We start from the raw sequence: 21,339 nt of genomic DNA, 5'->3' as shown, positions 1-21,339 counted from the left end.
TCGACCCGAGCGTCATCGCGGACCTGCTGACCGGCATCTCTATGATCTACCAATCCATCATCCTGAACTATCCGCTCTTTTTGTACTACGATGTCGCGGACGTGCAGCTACTGTACGCGGACTACGTGGCGCAGCGAGTCGACATCAACTACGTCAAACGGTTCTAGAAATGTGACGGAACAGGCGGACCCCTGGAAATAAAGCTTAGCGTGTCATCTGCTCGTGTTGTTCCGTGTTGGGCCCTTAAAATCTGAAAGAACTAGTCCGGCCGGATGTGTTTTTTCGTTTCGTTCTTTATTCCTTGTCGTATTTTTTAATGGATGCAAAAATGATACTGGATTAGTGGCCGACGGCGACTGGCAGAGCGGCGCCCTGCCTTCCGCGTGCCGTCCACAATCCTAGTTCGATGATGATGATGATGAATGAAGATGATTATGAAAGTGAGCCCTGTCGCCGATCGATTCTCGTTTTGGAAAGGTCTTTGTGCGCTGGATACTATCCAGTATCCTTCACTCCACCTGCCCAGTATGGCCTCCGGATCGGATCAGCTCATCAGAGGTCCCCTGCAGCTCCCTCTCTCTCTCTCTCTCTCGGAGGTGGGTTACGTTTTTTGTCCGCTTTTTTTGTCAAATGTGCATTTTCGTCTCCACGCAGTGGCCGTGCATGTGTTACCCTAAAAGCCTAAGTGATCGCTAGACGCTAGAACCGGAACCTTGGTGGGTTGCCTTGCTGCTCCTGCTTCCTCGTATACCAGAAATATCCTGAACTTGAACTTTTGGTGACCCGCTCGCCGCTTGGTCGATCCGTGGGGACATCCGCCGCTTCCGCTCGCACCTCGTGCCTTACATCTTCTTCTTCTCCTCGTCCTCCTCCTCCTCGAAGAAGTTACCTGCAACGGAAGTGGCCGACGGTGAAGCCAGAGCTAGACCATTCTTACCGACGACGGCCGTCCCGGTCGGGGCCGATGCGGCGACACCGCCCCGGCCGGCGAGCGCAATACCGGAGGGCTTGGCGGCGGCAATGGCCGGATCGTTGACGCTGCGCTGCATGGCCTGCTCTGGTTCCTGCTCCTTCGGCAGCTCCTCGTCGTAAACGGCGCGCACCGCACCGCTCTCCCCTTCCTCGTCGTCTCCCTTCGAGCGTGACTGCACAACGATCGGTTCGTCCTCCGACAGTGGCTGTTGCTCCGGTTGCTGCTGCTGCTGAGGCTGCTCATCGTCCAGCGATCGGCCCCAAGCCCGATCGATCGTCTGCTCCTTGTCCTGGTGCGACTCGAGCAGATCGTTCTTCAGCTGAGCTGGCACGGCCGCCGGAACCGGGGCGATCGGAGCGAGAGCCGACACGATCTGGGCCTGGAACTTGGGCTGCCCGTCCTCAGCCTGAATGTCCGAGTTGGCGCGCGCATGGATCGCCTGCAGTGGCTGCAGGCTAAAGATCGGACTGAGCGGATTCTGGAGCGCATCGAAGTTACCGTAGAACTGGGGCGCACCACTCAGAATGTAGTAGCGCTGGGGAAGCCCACTGGTCGAGGCCGGTGTCTCGCCAACTCTCAAGTCAGGAGCTCCCGGAGCCACATACATTAGCTTCTTCTCCGGTGCGCTACTGGCGGCCGCCGGTGCTTCCGTCGTCTCTCCTTCGCCCGCCGGCATCTCGGTGGTCGGTGGCTGGAAGAAGCCAAACACCGAGGACCACCAGTTCCCGTTGCCGCCCTCCTCCTGCTTGAGCGCCGCCAGGCGGATCGGTTTGCCCTCGGCCGTGTACTGATGCGTGGTGGTCGTCGTGGTGGCCGTCAGCGGTAGGGCCGCCGGGTAGTAGTAGATGTACTGCTTCGGTTCCAGTTTCAGGTGCTGGATCGGCTGGATGAGGTGGGGTTGAATCTTGACCGTCGACGGTTGCGGCTGGATCAGGTAGTAGTGGGCCGGCTGGATGATGGTGGCCGTCGGGGCTCCTCCACACACGGCCAGGGCGCTCAGCAGCGCGGCCACGACAGTACTCAGTTGACCCATCTTTACCCCACCGAGAGTACAGGACAGAGCGAAAGGGAGAGAGAATAAGAAAAAAAGGATAAATAGTGAGAAAGAAATGGCCACAAGACATGGGCCCCCGGCCGAACTAACAACTGGTTCAGCGAAGCGAAGCCGAGATGTGATTGAACTTGAGCACCGGTTCGGGCAAGAGCAGGGCGAAGAAAGGTGGCACAGGCGAGAAAAACCGGTCTGCAGCGCGCTGGCGTGCCTTTTTGGCGTGGGTAAGGTCAAGAACTGCGCCGCGAACGGCTGAAGGTGAAGTGCAACATAAAGGCTGCATCCATTTGAACCTTATTTTCTGCTTCCCTTGTCAGCCGATGGAGTCGATACGGGTTCACAAGAAAGGTCCTTTGCCAACAAAAATGCGACTGCGAAGGGTTGGAGAATATCTGGTTCTTGGAAGAAGGATTTTTTTTTATCGCCAATCGAAGTCCGTTGCGTCGATCGGGATATTGAACCGTCACCTTCGATTTCCGCTGCTTGGCCTGGAGAGCTTCAAATTAGATTTCCGAATCGGTTCCCTCTGGTGGGTCTTTGAATTTAGCACACCACCGCCGGCACTAGTTGGACACGTGCCCACTGTACTTTTTCACCCGTTTGCATACCCGATCCGGACCGGACCGGACCAGAAGGGAATACTAATTAAATCACAAACCGGAGGCGACCAGAGACACCGCATGTCGTTCGATTTTAATTAAAAACCATTCCCTCTGTGGTGAACCCGTCTTACCTTTCTGCAACTGCAACTCGGCCTCAGGGCGAACGGGATTGAAATCCTAGAAGAAATGGCTGCCACTTCTTCAACTGATTCTCTGCGCTCTGCGTGTGCGTGTGGCTCGCCTGTTCGACTAGTTCCGGAGCCGGAGCCTGACACTGACTGGAGAGCCATCGGCCGCGGTTCACCCTTTATAAGCTTGGCCCCCCTCCGCCCCACCGACCCACCCGCTGCATTTGGGATGCACTTTAGTGTGGCGCCGCGTGTGTATGTGTGCTTGCAACAACCGTTGCAAACTAGAACAATCAATGACGCCCTGCAGAAGAAGTGGTCAGCAGCGCGAACGCGCAACCATAATGGTGTGTGCGAGGGAGAAAGGAGATAGGGTGGCCATCCTACGCCACGGCGGGGAAGCGTGAACCGAGTGCAAGGCAAGTAGCAGGCAAGTAATAAGTTGTGGACGGTGGTGGTGGTGCATCACCAAACAAGCGTCGTGCGTCGTGAGGCTGGGAAATGGCCAAACAGAAAAAAGACGCAATCGAAACCGAGCTAATGCGAGAAATAGTTCTGTTACAATTTTTCATTCGCACTTCCCCGGCTAGGGAACCATGCTGGCGGGCCTGGGATCGCTCGAACCATGTTGGATCGAGCAACGGAGAAGAATATTGCAAGACATTTTTCAGCTACAACACGCCATAAATCCCAATCCTCAGCTGTGAAGGCATGCGCCATCTTTCCACTGGGAGGATTAGGCCGCAGGATTGTTGTAGAGTCTTCCTACGGCAAACTTTGTGCATAATTTATTCTTGCTTGTTTTGATATCACTTGGGTGGTTCACGCAACACTTCTCAACCCCAATCTAGAGTAAAAATGCAATGCCCAGGCAGTCTCGGCCATAACGGGGATTTCATCCTGTCTGATTGTGGGTACTAAAATGGCAAAACCAAATGTATGGTCCGAGGCCCGGACTTGACCAGCCCGGGTCAAGACGAGTTTCCCAGCGCGACGACGAGCCAGAGAGGTTCAGGTCCAGCCTTATCGATGCGATCGATAGATTTTCATCGCAGCAACCGGTTTCCGTTGCCGGAGCCGCTTGATTGATCTCTTTTGCGGGATGCATTCGCCTCGCCCGCCCAGGATAGGTGAGGTGTTATTGTGTTCCTGTGTTTGCTTGCCGATTCTGCAGCTCTCGGTCCAATCGAAGCACAAAACAGAAGTGGTGGTCACCCAGTGGCAATGGTGGTGTCCGCAGTTGAAGGGGTGCATCGGCAGGCAGAGTTCTTTTGCGTAGAACTAGTTTCGTTCTTTGGCTGCTTCAGTTAACGCGCGATCGGAAAAGGAAGAAGAAGATCAGATCAGTTCTTACGAACACGACGAAGCTGCGCCCTGCAAGGACTATGGTATTTTATGGATGCGAATGAATAAAATGCGATCGTACAATGCAAATGGTTTCGGTAGATATTAATACCGAAGTGGTTGATCGCCTGTTTTTAGGATTGAGAAAAGCCCTTCAAGTACAACGGCTATCATAATTTTTACATAACGATTAAATGAATAAAAAATAGAATATATAATGTAATAGGATATGCTTCGGAAAAGCCTTTCAATAACCTCAACTCCTTCAAATTTATAATCTCTAAATTGATTTGTTCTATCTCATTTATAGAACATACAAAACAATATTGCACGGTAATGGAATGATCAGCGAACATTATTATGTGAGATTTTATTAATTTTATTGATAACGTTTTATGACGCGCTTTTATATCGCAAATCTTTTTAGAATACACAAAACGAACAGTTGAAATTTAAGGCCAAATTAATAATTGAACCCAAACTCATGTTGATGATCTTCTTCAAATGGAGATCACAAATTCAAATTCAGGATCGCAATCAGTGTAAGCTATCGTTATGCTCAGATCTTTGCGCAAAAAAGAATATCGCAAAGAACCAAATGTAAGTTCACAAAACAATCGACTAACAGATATAAAATATGTCTTACAATTTTTGAAAATGAGCACACAAGATTAGAAAACAACTGTTCGAAAAGGAACACACTTTTATCCTACCCAATCGATTTAAACGGATTTTAATCATCAAACGCATTGAAATATTCCAGGTTTATTCCAGGGCTTCATTACCACTAGTTGAACCAACATCTTAGGAATAATTCACAAACTCCTTGAGCATCCTAACTGAAATTAACTTTTGTTGTAAAAGATCGCCCTCTAATGCTGCTCTAAGCATATGGTAAGCTCTGTCCGATCCGTGCCCCATTTGTTGGATATTACATGAAGATTATGCGGTTTATGTATGCTAAATTGGTTACATGGAATATAACCATATATCATTCTTTTGACGATCGAACTTTAAGAATTCCTGCCACTATGGCAAATTTATGGCAATGAGCCTATGATTGGAATGCCCTATAGCAGCCTCTCCCGGTAATTAAAGAAAACTCTTAATTAGTCTGCGACAATTGCGGTCTTCCGCAAATCAAGAAACACAAGCACTCAGCAGGTACCGAGCCTTACTACCATTCCTAGTCATTCCGCTCCTTTCATTAACTTTATCTGCACTGCACAGATGGTTACAAAATAAAACTGAAACCAGTTTCTTGGCTCGCTCGATAATGAAAAGCCACGCTAACGATCCACAAATTAAAAGCAGCCCTCCGATTCGCGCTTATTTGCATATCATTTCAAAACCAATCGCACTGCCCCGATGGATCCGTTCGAAAACGTCGTCCGGGCGGCGGTGTCGCCGGTCGTAAAATGGTCAGTGCTCAGGTATTTTAGTCTTGACCACGCCAGGGCCGTCAAGGTGACTGTCCCCGAATGTCGAGCCTCCGCCCAGCGCAGCGGTCCGAAAGGACACCGACACCAGCCCGATCGCCATCAGCTGGCTCTTCCGATCGGCATTGGCTTCTCTGTACGCTTCGCTTTTGCCCGCCCTGCAAAACTGCATTCCCGCCGCGATCGGGTGAAACGGAACAGAACAGAGGGCGACGAATAAAAGAAACGAAATAATGAAACTGCAACCACCCGGCCCCAACCGGTGTACCGGTTTGGGGCCGATAACAACACTAACCTTACCTCAATAAAACTGCACTTACTGCACGGAACGTGCTGCTGGAACATAAAAGCGAAGCCTTTATAAAAGACCTTCCGAGGGAGGGTGTGTTTTGAGGTGACTTTATGTTGCGTGAACTTGCATGCACTGCATGCAGAGTGCACAAAGCATGGCGCATATGGTACGCACTGCTCTCGGTCCTCAGGATGCATCGGCCCGGGGAGGGCAGCCGGACGGTGATCGATTTTGTTGCTACAACTGATGGCTTCTTCTTTTCCCCACTGAGCATCGCGGAGCATACGGGGCGTGCTACGAGCGGCGACTCTGGGCGGTGGGTTAGATAAAATCGGTGCCCGTTAATATGCGAGGTCTTTGCGAGGGCTCGGCATTTTACGACACCCGTGTATCGCTCGTTTATGAGCAAGTTATTAAGCAATAACGTAGTATAGAAGGACCTGCTAATTGCCCTGGACTGACACTGGTCTGGAGAACAATCCTCAAGAGCTAACCGATGTTCCACAAAAGGGTGGTAAGATTACCCACCACTTTATTTAAGTGGTTTATGAACTCCCTTTTTATAGAGCGTTCTTATTGTCTACGGCCTAACACAAAGATGACACCAGTATTTTTCCGTTAGTACTAACCTTCAAAAGAAAGCTTTTGAAAATTCATGATACTCATAAGTTTCTGGAGTTATTGCGCTGGGGATAAAACTACTTTTGTTATTTTCAAAACAAGAGATCAAAAACAATTTCGTGTCTGAATTTTACACTGCTTCTTGATGAGGAAAAATACCTTTCAAGCTAAGCAATGGATTGCAAAGTGTTATAAGGACTCCGAGTCTATCAGAATCAACAATTAAACGTTGGTTTGTTGACATCAAATGTGGTCGTAGAGACACAGATAATGCAGAACGCAATGGACCTCCAAATGAAGCAGTAACGACAGAAAACATTCCACACAATCGTTTCGTATGATCGAAAAGTGAAGTTGCATGCATGTACACTGTAAAGGTAAACTGTAAAAACAGTAGAGATATCAAAAGAAATGATTTATAAGAGAAAGAGATTTTAACGAGAGCATTTGAGTATGAGAAAGCTCTGTTCAAAGTGGCTTCCGCGTTTGCTCACTGTTGACCAAAAACAAGAACGTGTTGATGATTCTGAGCAGTGTTTGTTCGTGTTTAAACGTAAGAAACCGTAATTTTTGCCTCAATATGTAACAATGGGCTAAACACGGAGATATTTTGCCCAAGGTACACAGTATTTTGAAATGTGCAACATTCATCAAATATCTTAAGTAAAAAAAGTACTATCAACAGTGAATATTATACAGTGTTATTGGAGCGTTCGAAGGCCGAAATTTCAAAGAAACGATCGCATATTCGCTAGATTTGACTCTCAGCCGATACTGGCTATTCGCAAACCTCAATAAAATTGCTCATTCGGTAAGAAATTTCACTTGAATGAAGGGGTTTTCGCTGAAATTGAGGCCTATTTTGAGGCAAAAGATACATCGTTCTACATAATTGGTATTCAAATGATAGAGCGACGCTAGAATTGGATTGTGTAGCTCCTGGTGGTCGTTACGGCGATGAATAAAGCCAATGATGAACCAAAAATAACCCGTTTTGCTTCCCTAGGTCCGGGACTTTTCAGCCCACGTATTATATCTATTTCTATTATTTGTATTGACAATAATCTTATCAAAAAGAACATTGCATTACTTGGCATAAATCTCCAGTTGATGCCGTTTCTTAAAAACCATATTTTTTCTCGCGTTCAAACCGACCGAAATGCGCCTAAATGTAGGCAATCGAATATACTCGGAACGCTTCGGAAACGCTTCGCCAGCATAACAGAGCCCATTCATTTCTTTCTTTCAAAACAGTTAACACCGTACACGCGTCGCTTCAGTTGTCGAGCTACATCACTACTGGGGGAAGCTATTCCGATTTTATTAATTCTTATACTACGAGAAATGCACTTAACGGAGCTGCGGTATGCGCTGCGATCGCATTCCGCGGACCGTTCCTACTTCGCCATCCGCTTTCCACCCTAACCTAAACGCGTAGCTCCAGTAGCCTAAGTCTCGTAAGTTTTAGGTTTGGCGCCAGTTTGCCGGCGCCAACCGGAAAACTTACAAAATACCGACCCAACCAGGCCGTCTAACAACTAGTGCCTACCGCGACTTCCCTTCCCGGTTCAGTCTGTTTGCCCTCCGTTGGAGGTGATGCTCAGGATGAAGCTCCCGGCGCCGCTGCCACTACCGATCATCAGGTTAATAGTAGAAAAATCGGTATGGCGACGGGTTGCTGAAGGATGGATAATTGTTATACCCCGAATAGGCACTGGCCGCCGGGCTAAGGACGGGCGTAGGGGCGTAGATGGCGGTACGCTGGGGATACTCGTAAGCCTGAAAGGGATTCGGTTGGGTGGCCGCACCCGCCGCTTGCTGGTACGCGGCGTAGTAATACGGGTTGATGGAGGGCGACTGAAGCGCCTCCAGTTGCTGGTAGGCCAGCTGAGCACCGAGCGCCGACTGGTATGCCTGGTACGCCGGATAATACGACGGAGTCCAGCTGTAGTACGGGATGATCGTCGGTGGCGAGTAGACCGGCGCATAGTTGGCCATGTACGGAAGGGTCTGCGCTTGCTGCTGCTGCTGTTGGACCTGCTGCTGGTACGATATGGTCTGCGGAATGCCGGCCATGACGGCGCCCGGGGACTGTGCCGTCTTCAGACGCAAGTTGGCCAGAAACTTCTCCGTGTCGAAGTTGGCCATCGCCTGCTGCCGGTTGTCTTCGAGCTCCGCCTCGATCTCCTTCGGCGCAACCCGTGCCTCGTAACCCGGGCCAACCAGCAGCCCACCGCCGCCGGCACCCTCATCGCTCACGCTTCCCAGCAATCCGTACTTGCCGTGGGTCAACGTTTTCTTGCTGAACGAAAGCGGAAGTCCCAACGAGCTCAGCTCACTCGGTTTGATGCCGGCAATGGCGGTAGCGACCGGACGGGCGACGGCCAGGCCCCCGTCGCCTACCACGGCCGTGGCCACCGGTTTCGACGAAGCGACACCTCCTTCACCGGCAATGGCTAGACCTGCGTCACAGAGGATCGTCAGAATTGACATCAGTTTTTCAGCAAGTCCTGCTGGCTACCTACCGACGGGTTTGGCTTCCGCGATGGACGACTCCTTCTCCTGCGTCTCCACCTGCACACTGTCGCCACCGCCCGAGCCTTCCTCGCCCACGTTCTCCTCCTCCTCCTTCTTCTTCTTGTCCTCCTTGCCCTTGTAGCCGGGGAACGAGGTCACCTTGGAGCCGCCGGACGCCTTCTTTTTCTGGCCCTCGCCTGACCCACCGGACGACGCCGTCTCGTAGTTGGCTGTTCGGATCGGACACTTATGGATCGTTAGCGACACCGTACAAGGCCGGGATCAACGATCCCTCGGCTACTCACCGTCGAACAGGAACCGTATCGCCGCGTCCTGCTCGTCGTCGGCCTGCTGGATGTGGGCAAGTTTTTGTGCGGCCACCCCGAGCTTCTCCAGGTTTTCGGCGTACACCCGCTTCTGGTCGGGCGACAGGCGGCCCGTCTTCTTGACCGTTTCCTGCAGCGACACGAGCGAGGCGGCCGCATGCTGGATCTTCAGCAGATAGTCACCGAACGACTGCTCGGATGGCTTGACGTCCTCGTCGCTCGCCGCCAACGGTTCCTCCTCCACGGCTTGCTGCTGCTGCTGCTGCTTGGTCGCTGACGCCTCGTCCGACGCCTGCTGCACCTTCAGTTCCATGTCATCGTCATCCCCACGCAGTATCTTGCTCACCACCGTCCCGTCGCTGTTCTTGCGGATCTCCAGTATCTGGCCTCGGGCTCCACCGTAGAACGGAAGCTTCAGCACGTCCGTCGCCGTTCGGTGCTCGGGGCTGCGGGGAAGAGAGCGGGAAGAAAACAGTGAACTGATGAAAGCTGTGGACAGGGGGATTGACTTCTTCGACCTGGGTTGACTTTTGTGCCTCGAGGGAAGGCTTTTGGAGCGAGGTTACCTAGGATTCGGGAGCAGGATTCTTTCCATGGCATGAACACTAACTACGGGCGAATGGCTTTGATGCGTCATAAGTTGGATAGAAGGTCAGGCAATTAATGGAGTCCCTTTCGGCGCGGATGATGACAGTATGTACAGAATGTGGACTCTTGGTGTGCGACAGCGACTGGAACTAGAGAAGACCCCCTTGCTCCTACAGCCCCCGAATGGTCGTCGAAATGATGCTACGAAAGCGTTTCCCACCGATACAGAACACTACCAGGTCTATGAGGTATGAAACCGGATTTTTTTCAAATTCTGAATTTTTTTCACTGGATTTTGGTCCATTCTGGTCGTTTTTCGATCAATGCATGGTTCAAATTGATCATTTGTTGTTGATGGCGATCGGTATTAACGGTTTTAGCAGGTTTTAAGAGCTTGTGCTACACCACACCTTGCTGGTCCCACCAGACACACTGGTTTTGCAGTCGAAATTGATGGTTTTCCCGGACTGACCCATAACTTTTTCTTTTTAAGGATTCTCAAAATGAATCCATTTTCCATCCCCAATCACGATCTGATGGATGTATCTGATGGATTTCATTTCCGTTTTTTCAATTGTCTTGCGTCCAAATTTTCGCCCAGAAGTTCTTGTAGTTCAGTGTCCTCAAACTTTTATGGAGTCCTCCGACGCTCTTTACTGGTGAAGTTAAAATCGCCATGTGTAAGGTTCAACAAGCCCGATCCAAGGTAAAGCTATAATTCATTTTCCTGACAACACAAGACAGTGTTGCCAAAAAAGCTTAATAAGGAGCACCAAATTGACTACTAGAGTCATCTGTCTACAAAATCCGGTTTCATACGGCTACACCTTACGTCTATCAACTTCTGCTGGATGAACGTGGATATGGAGCGATGGACATGCCGGTGTGTTTGGAATTGGTTTATTGTTCTCGGCCCTCTGCCGTGGGTCCTCATTACTTCACATAATCGACTATCAGATCAGCCTGGGCGTGGGCCCGCCCATTCGCCCCGACGATCGCCACCGACTGGGGCCGGAACAGAATCTTCGCCGAGCTGCCCTGCTTCAGGATGGCGTGCGAGACGGGCGTCGAGATGGCGGTGCCCCCGTTACCGGAGATGGCCTTCGACGAGGGCTCCAGTATGAGCGACGCTTCCTCCCGGCTGTCGGTCATCGGCAAACCGTAGAACGGAAGGTACTGAGAGACGCTCGGCGCAACGGGCCCGTCGGCTGTTGTGGACCCCACCGCACTGACCACCACCGGCTGCTGCTGCTGCTTCTTCTGCTGCTGCTGTTTCTTTGCTGGTCGAGGCTTATCCGGTGCCGCTTGAAGAAGCTTTTCTGGCGCCGCCGGACTCGGTGTGTACTTTTGCACCGCAAAGTGGCCATCCGGCAGCTGGATGGCCTGTAGCAGTGCCAGGCTCGAGATATGTTTCGGTTTTTTGCGTTGCGCACTTGGGCCCGAACTCGAACGCGCCTCAAGAGGCACTCCGCCGGCAGGGGGCGCCACTAGTGGATATGCCAGCGGTTGGCCCAGAAAGGGGCCGCCGGATGCCACCACCTGCAACGGATACGGCCCGGACGGACGTGGCGGGAAGAAGCTTTCGGAGAAAGGGGAAGGAGAAAAGAGGGGAAGGCTGATGAGTGCTGGGTGGTGGTGGTGGATGCGAGTGCGTGCGTGGGTCAGGAGTGGGCCATCCAGGCACGGTGGGTTAGCAGGACAAAGCTCATGCTGGATGCTGCCGGTCCGATCCATACCTGCCAAGTGTTTCACCTCCGGCGTCGTTAGCTGATGTTAGGCGTCCTTTCCGCGTTAGTGGCGTTAGTTAGTTGGCAAGCGGAACACACTGTCACAGAAAAAAACACAGGTTCTCTTAGCGGGTTAAATAAATGTCTCCATTTTTTTATTATCGCAAAAGTCGCCTCCCCTGAGGTCACGACGCGTTATGGCAAGGTTCCGTCCAGGAGTCCGTCACGCGGAGGACACGCAGTCTGTACAGTCTGTGTCGTATTTACAGCACCGCTGGCCGCTGGCTGGCTACGATCACGTCCGGTAGTAGACGACCGGACCGCTTGCGACCAGCACCGCATCGAGCGGAAGGCTGCGCTGCGTGGCGTTGATCGTTTTCGCCAGATCGACCGTCTCTGGCACGGCGTACACTTTGGCTCCCGGGCCGGCGATCGTGAGGCTACGCGGGTGCGTGATGGCCGTCCCGTTCGGACCAACGATCGCAGTGCCGCCACTACCGGCCGTGGCCACTCCACCCGGTCCGGCGATCGCTATACCACCCTGGCGGACCCGCAGCCGCTGGATAACCAACCCGCTACCCGGATCGGCCTGTTTCGGCGAAAAGAACCCAAACGGACCCTTATCCTGTGCCGCCGGTTCGACCTCATCCGACAGTGGTTTCTCCTTCAGCTCCTGCCCCTCTCCAAGCACCTCGGTGCCCGGGGTAGTCGGCAGGATGTTGAAGCGGTGGGTAAAGTTATTGAACACGTTCGTAATGTTGAAGCTCTTGCCACTGGCCAGTCCATTGGCCGCCTTCTGCAACATCACCAGTTCGATGTCGGGTTCATCGGAGTCATCGGTGGTGGCAGTGGGTGCCCCCATGAACTTGTCGTTCGCAATGGCCGGCAGAGCCCCCGCGGCACTCGCGCCCTTCCGCTCATCGTCCTCCTCCTGGTCGTAGTCTACCGCCTCGACGATCTCCTCCAGGAGCTGCTCCTCCAGCTTGGTGCTCTGCACCGCATCGGCCACCTCGACCACGTCCTCCATCACGCCCTTCGGTCGCTTGACCTGTGCCGGCTCTCCCAGGCCCAGCGCTTTGCCCCTCGGGAACGAACCGAAATCGATCGTGCTCGGAATATACCGGATTTCGCTCGATCTGCCGTCCGCCGTCGGAACGCTGATCGGCAGGATGTAGATCTGATCCGGCGGCGACGACGGTGGTCGCAGATCCTTGGCGGCCCGCACCGGCACCAGCTGGAATGCCCAAGGTACGGCACCGACGGTCGGCAGCTGAAGGTAGGGCGTCGGGTAGAAGTAGCTCTGCGCGCGGAATGGGTCCTGGATGGCTTTCGTTGTCTTCAGGGTTCCACCCGCCGGTGAGGCTTTCAGCTGAGCCAGGGCCGGTGGGAAGTAGGCCGGCCGGGGGTAAAAGTACCCGCCGGTGGCACCCTGACCACGGGGGAACGCTAGTTCGCCCCGCTTCCGGTAACCCATCGCCACGTTGATCCGCTCGATCTCGCGCAATATGCGATCGGTTTCCTCGGCCGACCCTCGACGATCGCTCAGCAGCAGTGGCGATTCCAGGTCCGGTGTCTCCGGTATCAGGCGTATCACCTGCTTCTCGATCCTGCCGGACAGTGCGAAGAGAGAAAATCCGATCAGTGGAGTGACGGAAGCTTTGGCGGAAGCTAGTTGCATGGCAGAAGAGTGGGAAAATGGTGAACAGGGTGAGGCGAGGTCCTTACAAAGGGCTTACTGAGATTAGAGGGTTAGAGGGAGGCCAAATGAATGCATATTAGTTGACAGGATCGCCCAGAAACGAGGATGGGGAAACATCCCAAAATATTTTTTTTAACACATACACCCAAGGAAAGAAAGAGGATCAGTTATGAGATGAGTGAAGGATAGAAAAAAGGAACAGAGGTAGAGAGAGACAGAGAGAGAGATTAATATTGATTTAAGTAAACGTACCTGTACATTTGTTACTAGAAGCTACGCTGTTATTACTGAGCAGTTTGGTATTATGGCTGTGGTAGTGCTAGTATGTTTTATGTTGTGTTTAATTCCACCATCCGGCCATTTCGGTCCATTCCTTTGTTTTTTATCGCTCACTATCGCTCCGTAACGGCACACAACTTCACAACTACACAGGAACACACGGGAACGTTTGCACCGGAAGCTACTAACGATCAGCAGGACATCACAAAACATTCGCACCGAACACCGAACCAACGCACCGACAACTCTGACATATTATTAGAACCGAATGGAATACGAACATGCATTTAATTGATAAGAAGCCGATCGAGTTGACAGGGGCTTACTCGAATCATTTTAAGGGTAGTTTTAAGGGTAGAGCACTACGCGCTTAGTAAACATTCATTTCAGTGAGTATCATCTATAAATATACGAGTCGTAGTAACAGATCGCCAGAGATAGAGAGAAAGAGAGAGAGAGAGAGAGAGAAAGAGAGAGAGAGAGAAAAAGAGAGAGAAAGAGAGAGAGAACGAGAGAGAGAAAGAGAGAGAGAACAGGTCGCATTAGTAGCACTGAGTAGCACATAACTGTTCAAGGGAATCCAGAATTTTGAATTTCGGCGGGCTACGTAAATTCGATTTTCGATCTTTTTTGTGGCGTAATGTTGATACTAATGTATGTTACTTATGTTGACTAGATGGGCTATTTTGAATGATCAATCAATTGTTGACAACTGCTTTGCTTGCACGTTTTTTTAGCTCATCTTCGATTTTTGTCTATTCCAAAAAATGAATTGCAATGAAATTGTATCAAACGTTGTGTGAAAATTCAAAATGAAATCGGTGGTTCAAAATAAAGTGAAGCAAATAGTTTTAGCCCATCTTCGAATCCCTATTAAAGAAGTTGCTGAGGGCTTTAACATATCGATTGACTCGTGCTATTCAATGTTTACCGATGATTTGGACATAAGAACGGGTCATCACGAAATTAGTATCAAAATTGATCAATTTTGACCAAAAAAAAAAGCATCGTATTCACATTGGTAAGGAGCTGTAGGACTCTGACCACAACGACCCCCATTTGCTACAGAGGGTCGTAACGAGTGACAAATCATGTGCTTATGGTGAGGAGATAAAGACGGCATCAAAGGAGGAGCTGAACAAGATCACAAAAAATGATGTTTTGGAGTGTAAAAAAACGTTGGTATAATTGCAAATTATCTGATGGGGATTACTTTGAAGGGAAGAAAATAAATATTCATAAATCAACAACACAAAAATCCGGATACTTTTTGAACAAACCACATTAGTAGCACTGACACGTGTGTGACAGACTACTTAAGAAAGTATTTTCGCAGGTCCTCGATGACCATTCTGGGAATTTCACGAATAAAGTTAATTTTATTTTCGAAACAAACGCCAATGAAAATGTATTCACCATGTTCGATTAAACAAATACTCTTTTTGGTTATGAACGTTTGCTTTTATTTCCAACTTGAACAACTTTGGTCGAAACGAAACGTTGGATCGGGTAGGCTAGTGATACAATAAAAATCAATCGTTAAATGAAGAAAGCAGCCAAAAGACGTGCTCGTAATTCTTCACTCGTTCGCGGATTTTTCTCTCACTCTCTCGCGCCCTATCTCTTTCGCTCTGCAACGGTACAACGGGCGCACCGTTTTTGCTCCGTTTAATTCGTTTATTGCTGCTCCGATCATCACAACCCGTGCCAAGCATTTTTGCAAGCCTTCTCTGCGAGCATCTAACGGCAACGCGTCAGGACGCCAGACACACAACTTTGTAAAGGCACTGGCTAGCAACAGTTAGCTTCCTCACGCCCCGTGAGCTGAAGAATTCTATTGTGCACTGGCCACCCCCCTGTGAGGCTGCCTTTGTTAAGCACGAGCGGGAGGTAACAGTTATCGGGCAGCGCTATCGCAGCGGTTCGCTGCCTGCGGATGCCGGTTTAGTCTAATGTTTGCCAGACATGCGCACACGCATGCCTTCGACGCTGGCCAAGACCTTCATTACTTCCCGGCGATCTTCACGCATCGCCCTGATTGCGCGAGACAGGCTGAGGGCGTGGAAATGCAAATTACGTTACGCGAACGATCGACTCTTGAGACGGTTGGGTGTTCGGGAAGCACAGGGAACTGATCAACCAACGTCACGAGTGTCATAAAAACAAATGGAACAAAAGCACGATTAATTAGCGTTCAAAGTTGCGCGATCGCGAGAACGAAAGCAAAAGCCAGTCAGTCCTGTCGGTCGCTAATCCATTCAACCGGCCGATAAACGGTTCTTCAGCCCATTCATCAAACGCCCATAATCACGCCCGTCCATTCAGCGTCACCGCGGTCCGGTCCGGTGATGGTATCGGCTTAATCAAGCTCCGATCTCATGCGATCGATCGGAGCATGATTTGTGAGCGGCGATGTTGGCGCTACGCTAACGGTTTTTAAGCGAAAGTAGGCAGAGACGGGCGGGTGGAAGGACGAACGACGACCGCTCTGGAACCGCGGCCGTGGCCTGCTTGCCCAAAAGCGATCCTTAACCTCCCAGCCAGTATCCCAGTATTAGCGATACAAAGAGACAGGCAGATAGCCACAGAGAGAGAAAGAGAGAGAGAGAGAGAGAGAGAGAGAGAGAGAGAAAGGGAATTACTGAAGACACACACTAGACAGATTGTGAGTTGTTTTTTTTAGTATAGAAGCTTACACCTAAACACATCCAATTACGACCGACCGAACGAACCGAAGAAGAACCACCGATCGACGTGAATTTTCCATTCGCTACGCGTTTTATGCCTTTTATTAGCGAGATTTAGGAAAGCATAAGTGTGTGTGTGTCTGTGGGGCGAAAGCAAGCATTAAGATGGCCAGGCCGAGAACGGCCTGACAGCAGGAAAATCGGAGCGAAAACGCGAAAGGCCAGGCCCGTTCTTTTCTCATTCGTTGCATTGTCGTTTATCAATTCGTGCCACTTCAGCGGGGCCAAGGCACGGAATGGCAGCTTTTAATGTAAATTTTCGGTCCGTCCGTTCTTATGTTCCGTTCGGTGCGTTTTTTCTATTCGCGCCGTGCCGTGTTATCATCGCTAATGAAGACGGTTTGTGCTGAAAAATGAAACAATTTCACGAATCAAGACTTACTGTATGGCTTGCGGGCGACATTGTATGCTGAGTAGCGCCGTGGCTAAGGTGAACACCTGTTGGAAGGGAACAAGGAGAAGAGAACGGTTAGTAAAGCAAGTCAAGAAGGGTTCTACGCCAAAAATCCCCCCACCGAGAAGGGCAGCACGGTACTGCGAACCCTAAATCGAAACGAGGTCCTCAAAAACATTTTGAATGAAGAATTTTTATGGATCCAAATTCATTCTGCACGAAAGTAACTCACCTCGCGACCAGCGTGGTGAATTATTCATTTTGCAACCCGCACGAGCGTGGCATGACTAACGAACGAGCGCATGAAAGCGATTAATGGGTTTTGGGGCGAACGAACGATTTCAATGGGACAGCAAGCGACGAACCTGGCCTGACGAATGTTACCAAATTCACCTCCGCCGATAATGGAACATTTGCGATGAATAGTTCCGAGAACTTCCTTTGCGAAAGCTGGCAGAACCTTAAAGTTTGGCCATGTGCTCTGCTCGCTTTGAACGAAATGCGTGACGCGCTGACTCACCCGAGCACAGATTAAACTTTAGTCGGAGCCACGCAAAAGCGCAGGAAGACGCAACGCAGCTGTCCGCGGGCCGAGGTGACTCGCGATTCGCTCTGCGCGCTTTCCCATTAGGTGGCATTAACGGTACGTACGTATCGGCCGGAGAAATTCTGGTTTTTTCACCCTCTGTTTGTTCGCGCAACAGTTTTGCTACTCCCCGTCGTGAAGAGGCCCCCCTCTCAATGATGACGGTGCGGTGGCACTGCTACCGACCGGTGGCCACACTGGCTGACCCATTCGAAGAAAAGAAGGAGAATAAACAAATAAAACCCCAAGCAAGTCATTCGACACGGCCAGAGGCAAATAACCTCTTAACAGCCTGACTGCCACGGGGCGGCTCAGCTGACTGCACTGGCAGAGAAACGGGTTTCCGGAACCGTCGGCGGTCGGAAAATGTTACCGGCACTGACCGGGCAACATCTCACATAACAGTAAGCATCATCCGCCGGAGTGGGACCCTGCGAAGGGTGAAGATTCTCTGCGACGAGCGCACGAATCTGATAAAATGTGTCATTCACCTAACGAAGGTAACGAAGTGTCCAATTTTTAAGTCCCAAAAGTTGGGGTCCGCTGCCAAATACTCGAAAACTCGCAGATTTACGAGGCACGAAATTTGACTAACAAATTTATTGCCACGGAATACAATTTGGTATGCAAAAGGCGTAAATTGATCTGTCAAGCTTTCGTGGCTCTTGGCGAACTAACGTTACAAGGCAACGTATTGGCTGGGTAAACTAGGAAGCAAAAGCGAACCTTTTGGTTCCCAATCGAGAATTTTGCGGGCCTTTTGAAGCATTTTTGCTCGGCACTCTCGCGAAGTCTCACCGCACCTGCCGATCTTTGTCCGATCTCAAAACCTTTCGAATTCTTCGCGCAGCATAATTCTGCGCCCCGTAATTACGCACAAATTGCCTTCTCACTTATCGATCCATTAGTGGACGGGCTACTAATGTCCATTAAAGCCACCGCGCAGTCCCAGGTCCGCTGCACCGGACCACCGGCAATGCGTGCGGTGCTTTTAACACTCGAACGTCTCGCTGCCCGATCTGATTACAATCTCAGCATTGAGCGCCGCGATGAAAGACAAACATCAACAACCGAAGAGCGGTTCATAGTCTCTGCTAGAGCCTTGTCTCTTACAGTCACTCCACAGTTCTGTTTACATTCTCTTCTTGACGCCACCGAGCATGGCGTGGGGATCGCGATCGGTGGACCCATGTTAATGAAGGTTCAACCGTGTGAAAGAAACTCATGTTGAGGTCCTTCATTAGAAGATCTCGAGGAAACAGACCCGACCTTTGTCAAGTGCCGCGCGATGGTCCTGATAAAATATTGCACGGAATGGATCCCGCACTTTTGGAGTGACCACCACAACGCTCGCCAGAGATCTGATTGGCTTGTTGAGGATCAGGGGTTCTCTTTCCTATTCTACTGCTTTCTACTTTCCTTAGGCTTAAGGCGACATTCTGCGTGAGACAAGTTTGTTGATTAAAACATTTTACTGTTTAAAATCCAACCCCGGACCGGATCGGGGACCGGACTGCCGGCAGCGAGAGCCCACCGTCAGACCCTGTCATCGTCTTAACGATGATCACCATCATCATCACCAATCTTCTTGGCCGCATCCGTCCTAACGGATGCGAACAGTGACTGAATGACTCTCCCAGTGGAGGTAGGATTGTAAAAAGGGGTTCTTGCCGGAGACAGCTGCAAGCGGGCGATTAGTGGCGGCGACAGTGATTGGTGAAGATGTTCTGCGCGATTTCCACCTCCGTTCGATGCACTGATAGCTAATTCTACGCAGGGCAGCCTCGAAGCACCCGAAGGGTGACGGCGATTGCGTGCAAATCGTACGCATTATTTAGCCCGGTCCCGGTTGTTTGTTAGAAGTTAGTGCTTCGTGTTTCCATCCGGGGGGAAATGTCTTCATCCGTTCCGCGTGACAGGCGGAGCGAGCCCGACTTTGAACGCCAAGGTGTTTGCAGAGCCCGCGGACAACTTCGCTACACAATTTAGCGATCCATCTTCGTTAAAATGTCGGCTCGGCTCGGGATGATTCCTGCACCGCCAGTGGCAATAGTGTTGTAGGGTGATTATTTGAAGACTGTTTGAACGACGTTTTAATGGTGCGTAATCAGGTGCTAGACGACGTTAACGTTCAAAGAAGATGTTGATGTTGAAAAAAGATCTAAAGAGAGTGTTGTTATAATATGCTATACATAAATTGTAGTACAGCAAGTTTTACGAGTTCAATCGGTTGTCCTTTCGTTTCGCAATTATACACTATGCTGGACCTTTCGGTCCGCAGTTCGTCCTTGCTTTAATCACCCATTGTTTTCAATCCGTGCCAATCGCTGCAGTGACAATAATCAATGCAACATTACGCACCATAATTGGACCACGATTCGAAACGAGGAAGTAATGTTGGCGAACAAAACTACATCGTCGCGAACAAGGATTCGACCGGTGCTCGTGCGCCGGATACAGAACCGACTCATAACTGGTTCACGTTACGGCCGGATCCTGATGCAACAGGCCCGCAGCAGAATCCGGATTTTTGCCACAAATAGTCGTCGCTCGAAGACGTTAATGATGTACCGGTAATGCGTTCGCCACGCTAAACCGAGGCGACTCGAGCCTTATTATAACAAATGAGCTTCAGAAGTCGTAACCACGCACCGGTCGTAACCACGCGAGACATTATGCTGCACCGTGGTCCCGGGGGTGGTCCAACAACTTCCGCCACTCCACGGTCTTCGACATAAATCTGCAAAACGTGTGCTTGTCCTGCTCCTTGTTACGCTTCACCTTGAGCGAGATAAGCCGAGCAGAGGGCGACAGAAACAGTGCCAGCGATAAAGAAAACCCCGGATCGTATTCCCGACCGAGATCAATTCGTTTCCCTGGCACGATCCAGCGCCGCAAAAAAACAGGGAACCAGTTTTAGCGGTTCGCATCGGGCCCGCCTTTGACCGGAATCCTGCATTCTTACTAATTTAATCGAAAAAAGCCCCAATCTGTTGGCCCGTTTCGGGCCGGGCGGTCCGAAAATTAATTAATCTCCCGCACGATGCGAACGAAACCGCAGACCGCCACGCACACACATGGCCGCGCCGGGACCACGACCCGGGAATCGTGCTCCCGATTTTTCACAACGATTTGGCACCCGCGTAAACGGTGGAGGTGTTTGGTGGGGGAAAAGCGGCCCATCATCTCGCAGTTCTTTAGTTTTATCATTTTCTAATGTAACGTCTAATCCATCGCGTCCGCTTGAGGGATCTCGCGGATAACGATCGTTTAATTAATCGCAGGCGGATCGTGGATTGACGTTGGTGGCCCAGGGAAACAGCCCTGACAGCCGCGTCAAATTTCCCAGCTCCAGCTCATTCCCGCACACAGACGAGCACGGGTGCCACAGAACCGTTTAAGGGATGGAATCGATCTATTTCGACCGCATGAACCACGGCCTCCGGGGGTTCCCACCTATCGTGCCGTCGGAGAAGGCTTTCCTTCGGTCCAGTAGTGTCCGTTGGCAGGTTCTGCCCCTTCGACCGTTCGTTGACCCAGGGTTGGAATAGTTCAGTAAGGGGGTAACTGAGGATCACAAAAGAGGCCGACGGATAGCTCAAGATGACCGGTAAAGTTCGCGAAAGAAGATACGGCCCCATCTCATCCACATTCTTGCTGTGGTGGCTTAGCGGCCGAATGTATTAGGTACATCCAAAGGTGGCGTTCGAAATCGTTTTATTTCTTCGGTTGTCAAATACGCATAAAAGAAATCATCTTATTATGGGCATGTAACTGTATTATGGCCTGTGCAACATGATTCTAAAGTAGAATAAAATGCCTTACTCTGTTGTTTCGAAAAGTCGTTCGTATGCCCTCCATTACGGATTTTTTTATAGCTCGTATTCGCATTCATTTGCGTGGAACTGAAACGAAATACTATTTCCCTATACGCAAATATATTTATTTATTTGTTTATTTATTTATTAATCAATTAATCTATTTATTTATTTATTTATTTATTTATTTATTTATTTATTTATTTAT

The 21,339-nt window shown here is 50.5% G+C and overlaps 2 protein-coding genes across 4 annotated transcripts in view; both read right to left on the bottom strand.

The window, feature by feature from the left end:
• Positions 1–294: 294 nt before the first annotated feature.
• On the bottom strand, positions 295–2,889 carry LOC131214915 (uncharacterized). Of its 3 annotated transcripts, XM_058209258.1 has the most exons (3): positions 2,758–2,889; positions 1,001–2,006; positions 295–889 (listed from the first exon to the last, which is right to left on the bottom strand). In XM_058209258.1, exons 2-3 carry the CDS (start codon positions 2,004–2,006, stop codon positions 843–845), a joined length of 1,053 nt encoding a protein of 350 aa, XP_058065241.1. In that variant the 5' UTR covers positions 2,758–2,889; the 3' UTR covers positions 295–842. The 3 variants fall into 3 exon arrangements, with proteins under 3 accessions (XP_058065241.1, XP_058065238.1, XP_058065240.1); XM_058209255.1 differs by having other exon boundaries at positions 295–2,006; XM_058209257.1 differs by lacking the exon at positions 2,758–2,889 and adding an exon at positions 2,492–2,572 and having other exon boundaries at positions 295–2,006.
• Positions 2,890–8,094: 5,205 nt separating this feature from the next.
• Positions 8,095–21,339, bottom strand: part of LOC131216808 (uncharacterized) — an 18,188-nt gene continuing 4,943 nt past the window's right edge. Inside the window, exons 2-6 of the mRNA XM_058211388.1 lie at positions 16,716–16,771; positions 12,627–12,629; positions 9,273–9,739; positions 8,976–9,197; positions 8,095–8,912 (exon numbers count right to left, since the gene is read on the bottom strand). Of these exons, the coding sequence (XP_058067371.1) occupies positions 8,095–8,912; positions 8,976–9,197; positions 9,273–9,739; positions 12,627–12,629; positions 16,716–16,771 (1,566 nt within the window). The remainder of the gene's footprint in view (positions 8,913–8,975; positions 9,198–9,272; positions 9,740–12,626; positions 12,630–16,715; positions 16,772–21,339) is intronic.

Source organism: Anopheles bellator, chromosome 1 (assembly GCF_943735745.2).
Source record: "Anopheles bellator chromosome 1, idAnoBellAS_SP24_06.2, whole genome shotgun sequence".
Taxonomy (NCBI): Eukaryota; Metazoa; Arthropoda; class Insecta; order Diptera; family Culicidae; genus Anopheles; species Anopheles bellator.
Note: the sequence above shows the minus strand (reverse complement) of the source record. Positions and strands in the feature narration are given on the sequence as shown.

Bases quoted from the DNA above. Each gene is read 5' to 3' on its own strand.
- LOC131214915 (XM_058209255.1), bottom strand. From the start codon at position 2,006: ATGGGTCAACTGAGTACTGTCGTGGCCGCGCTGCTGAGCGCCCTGGCC.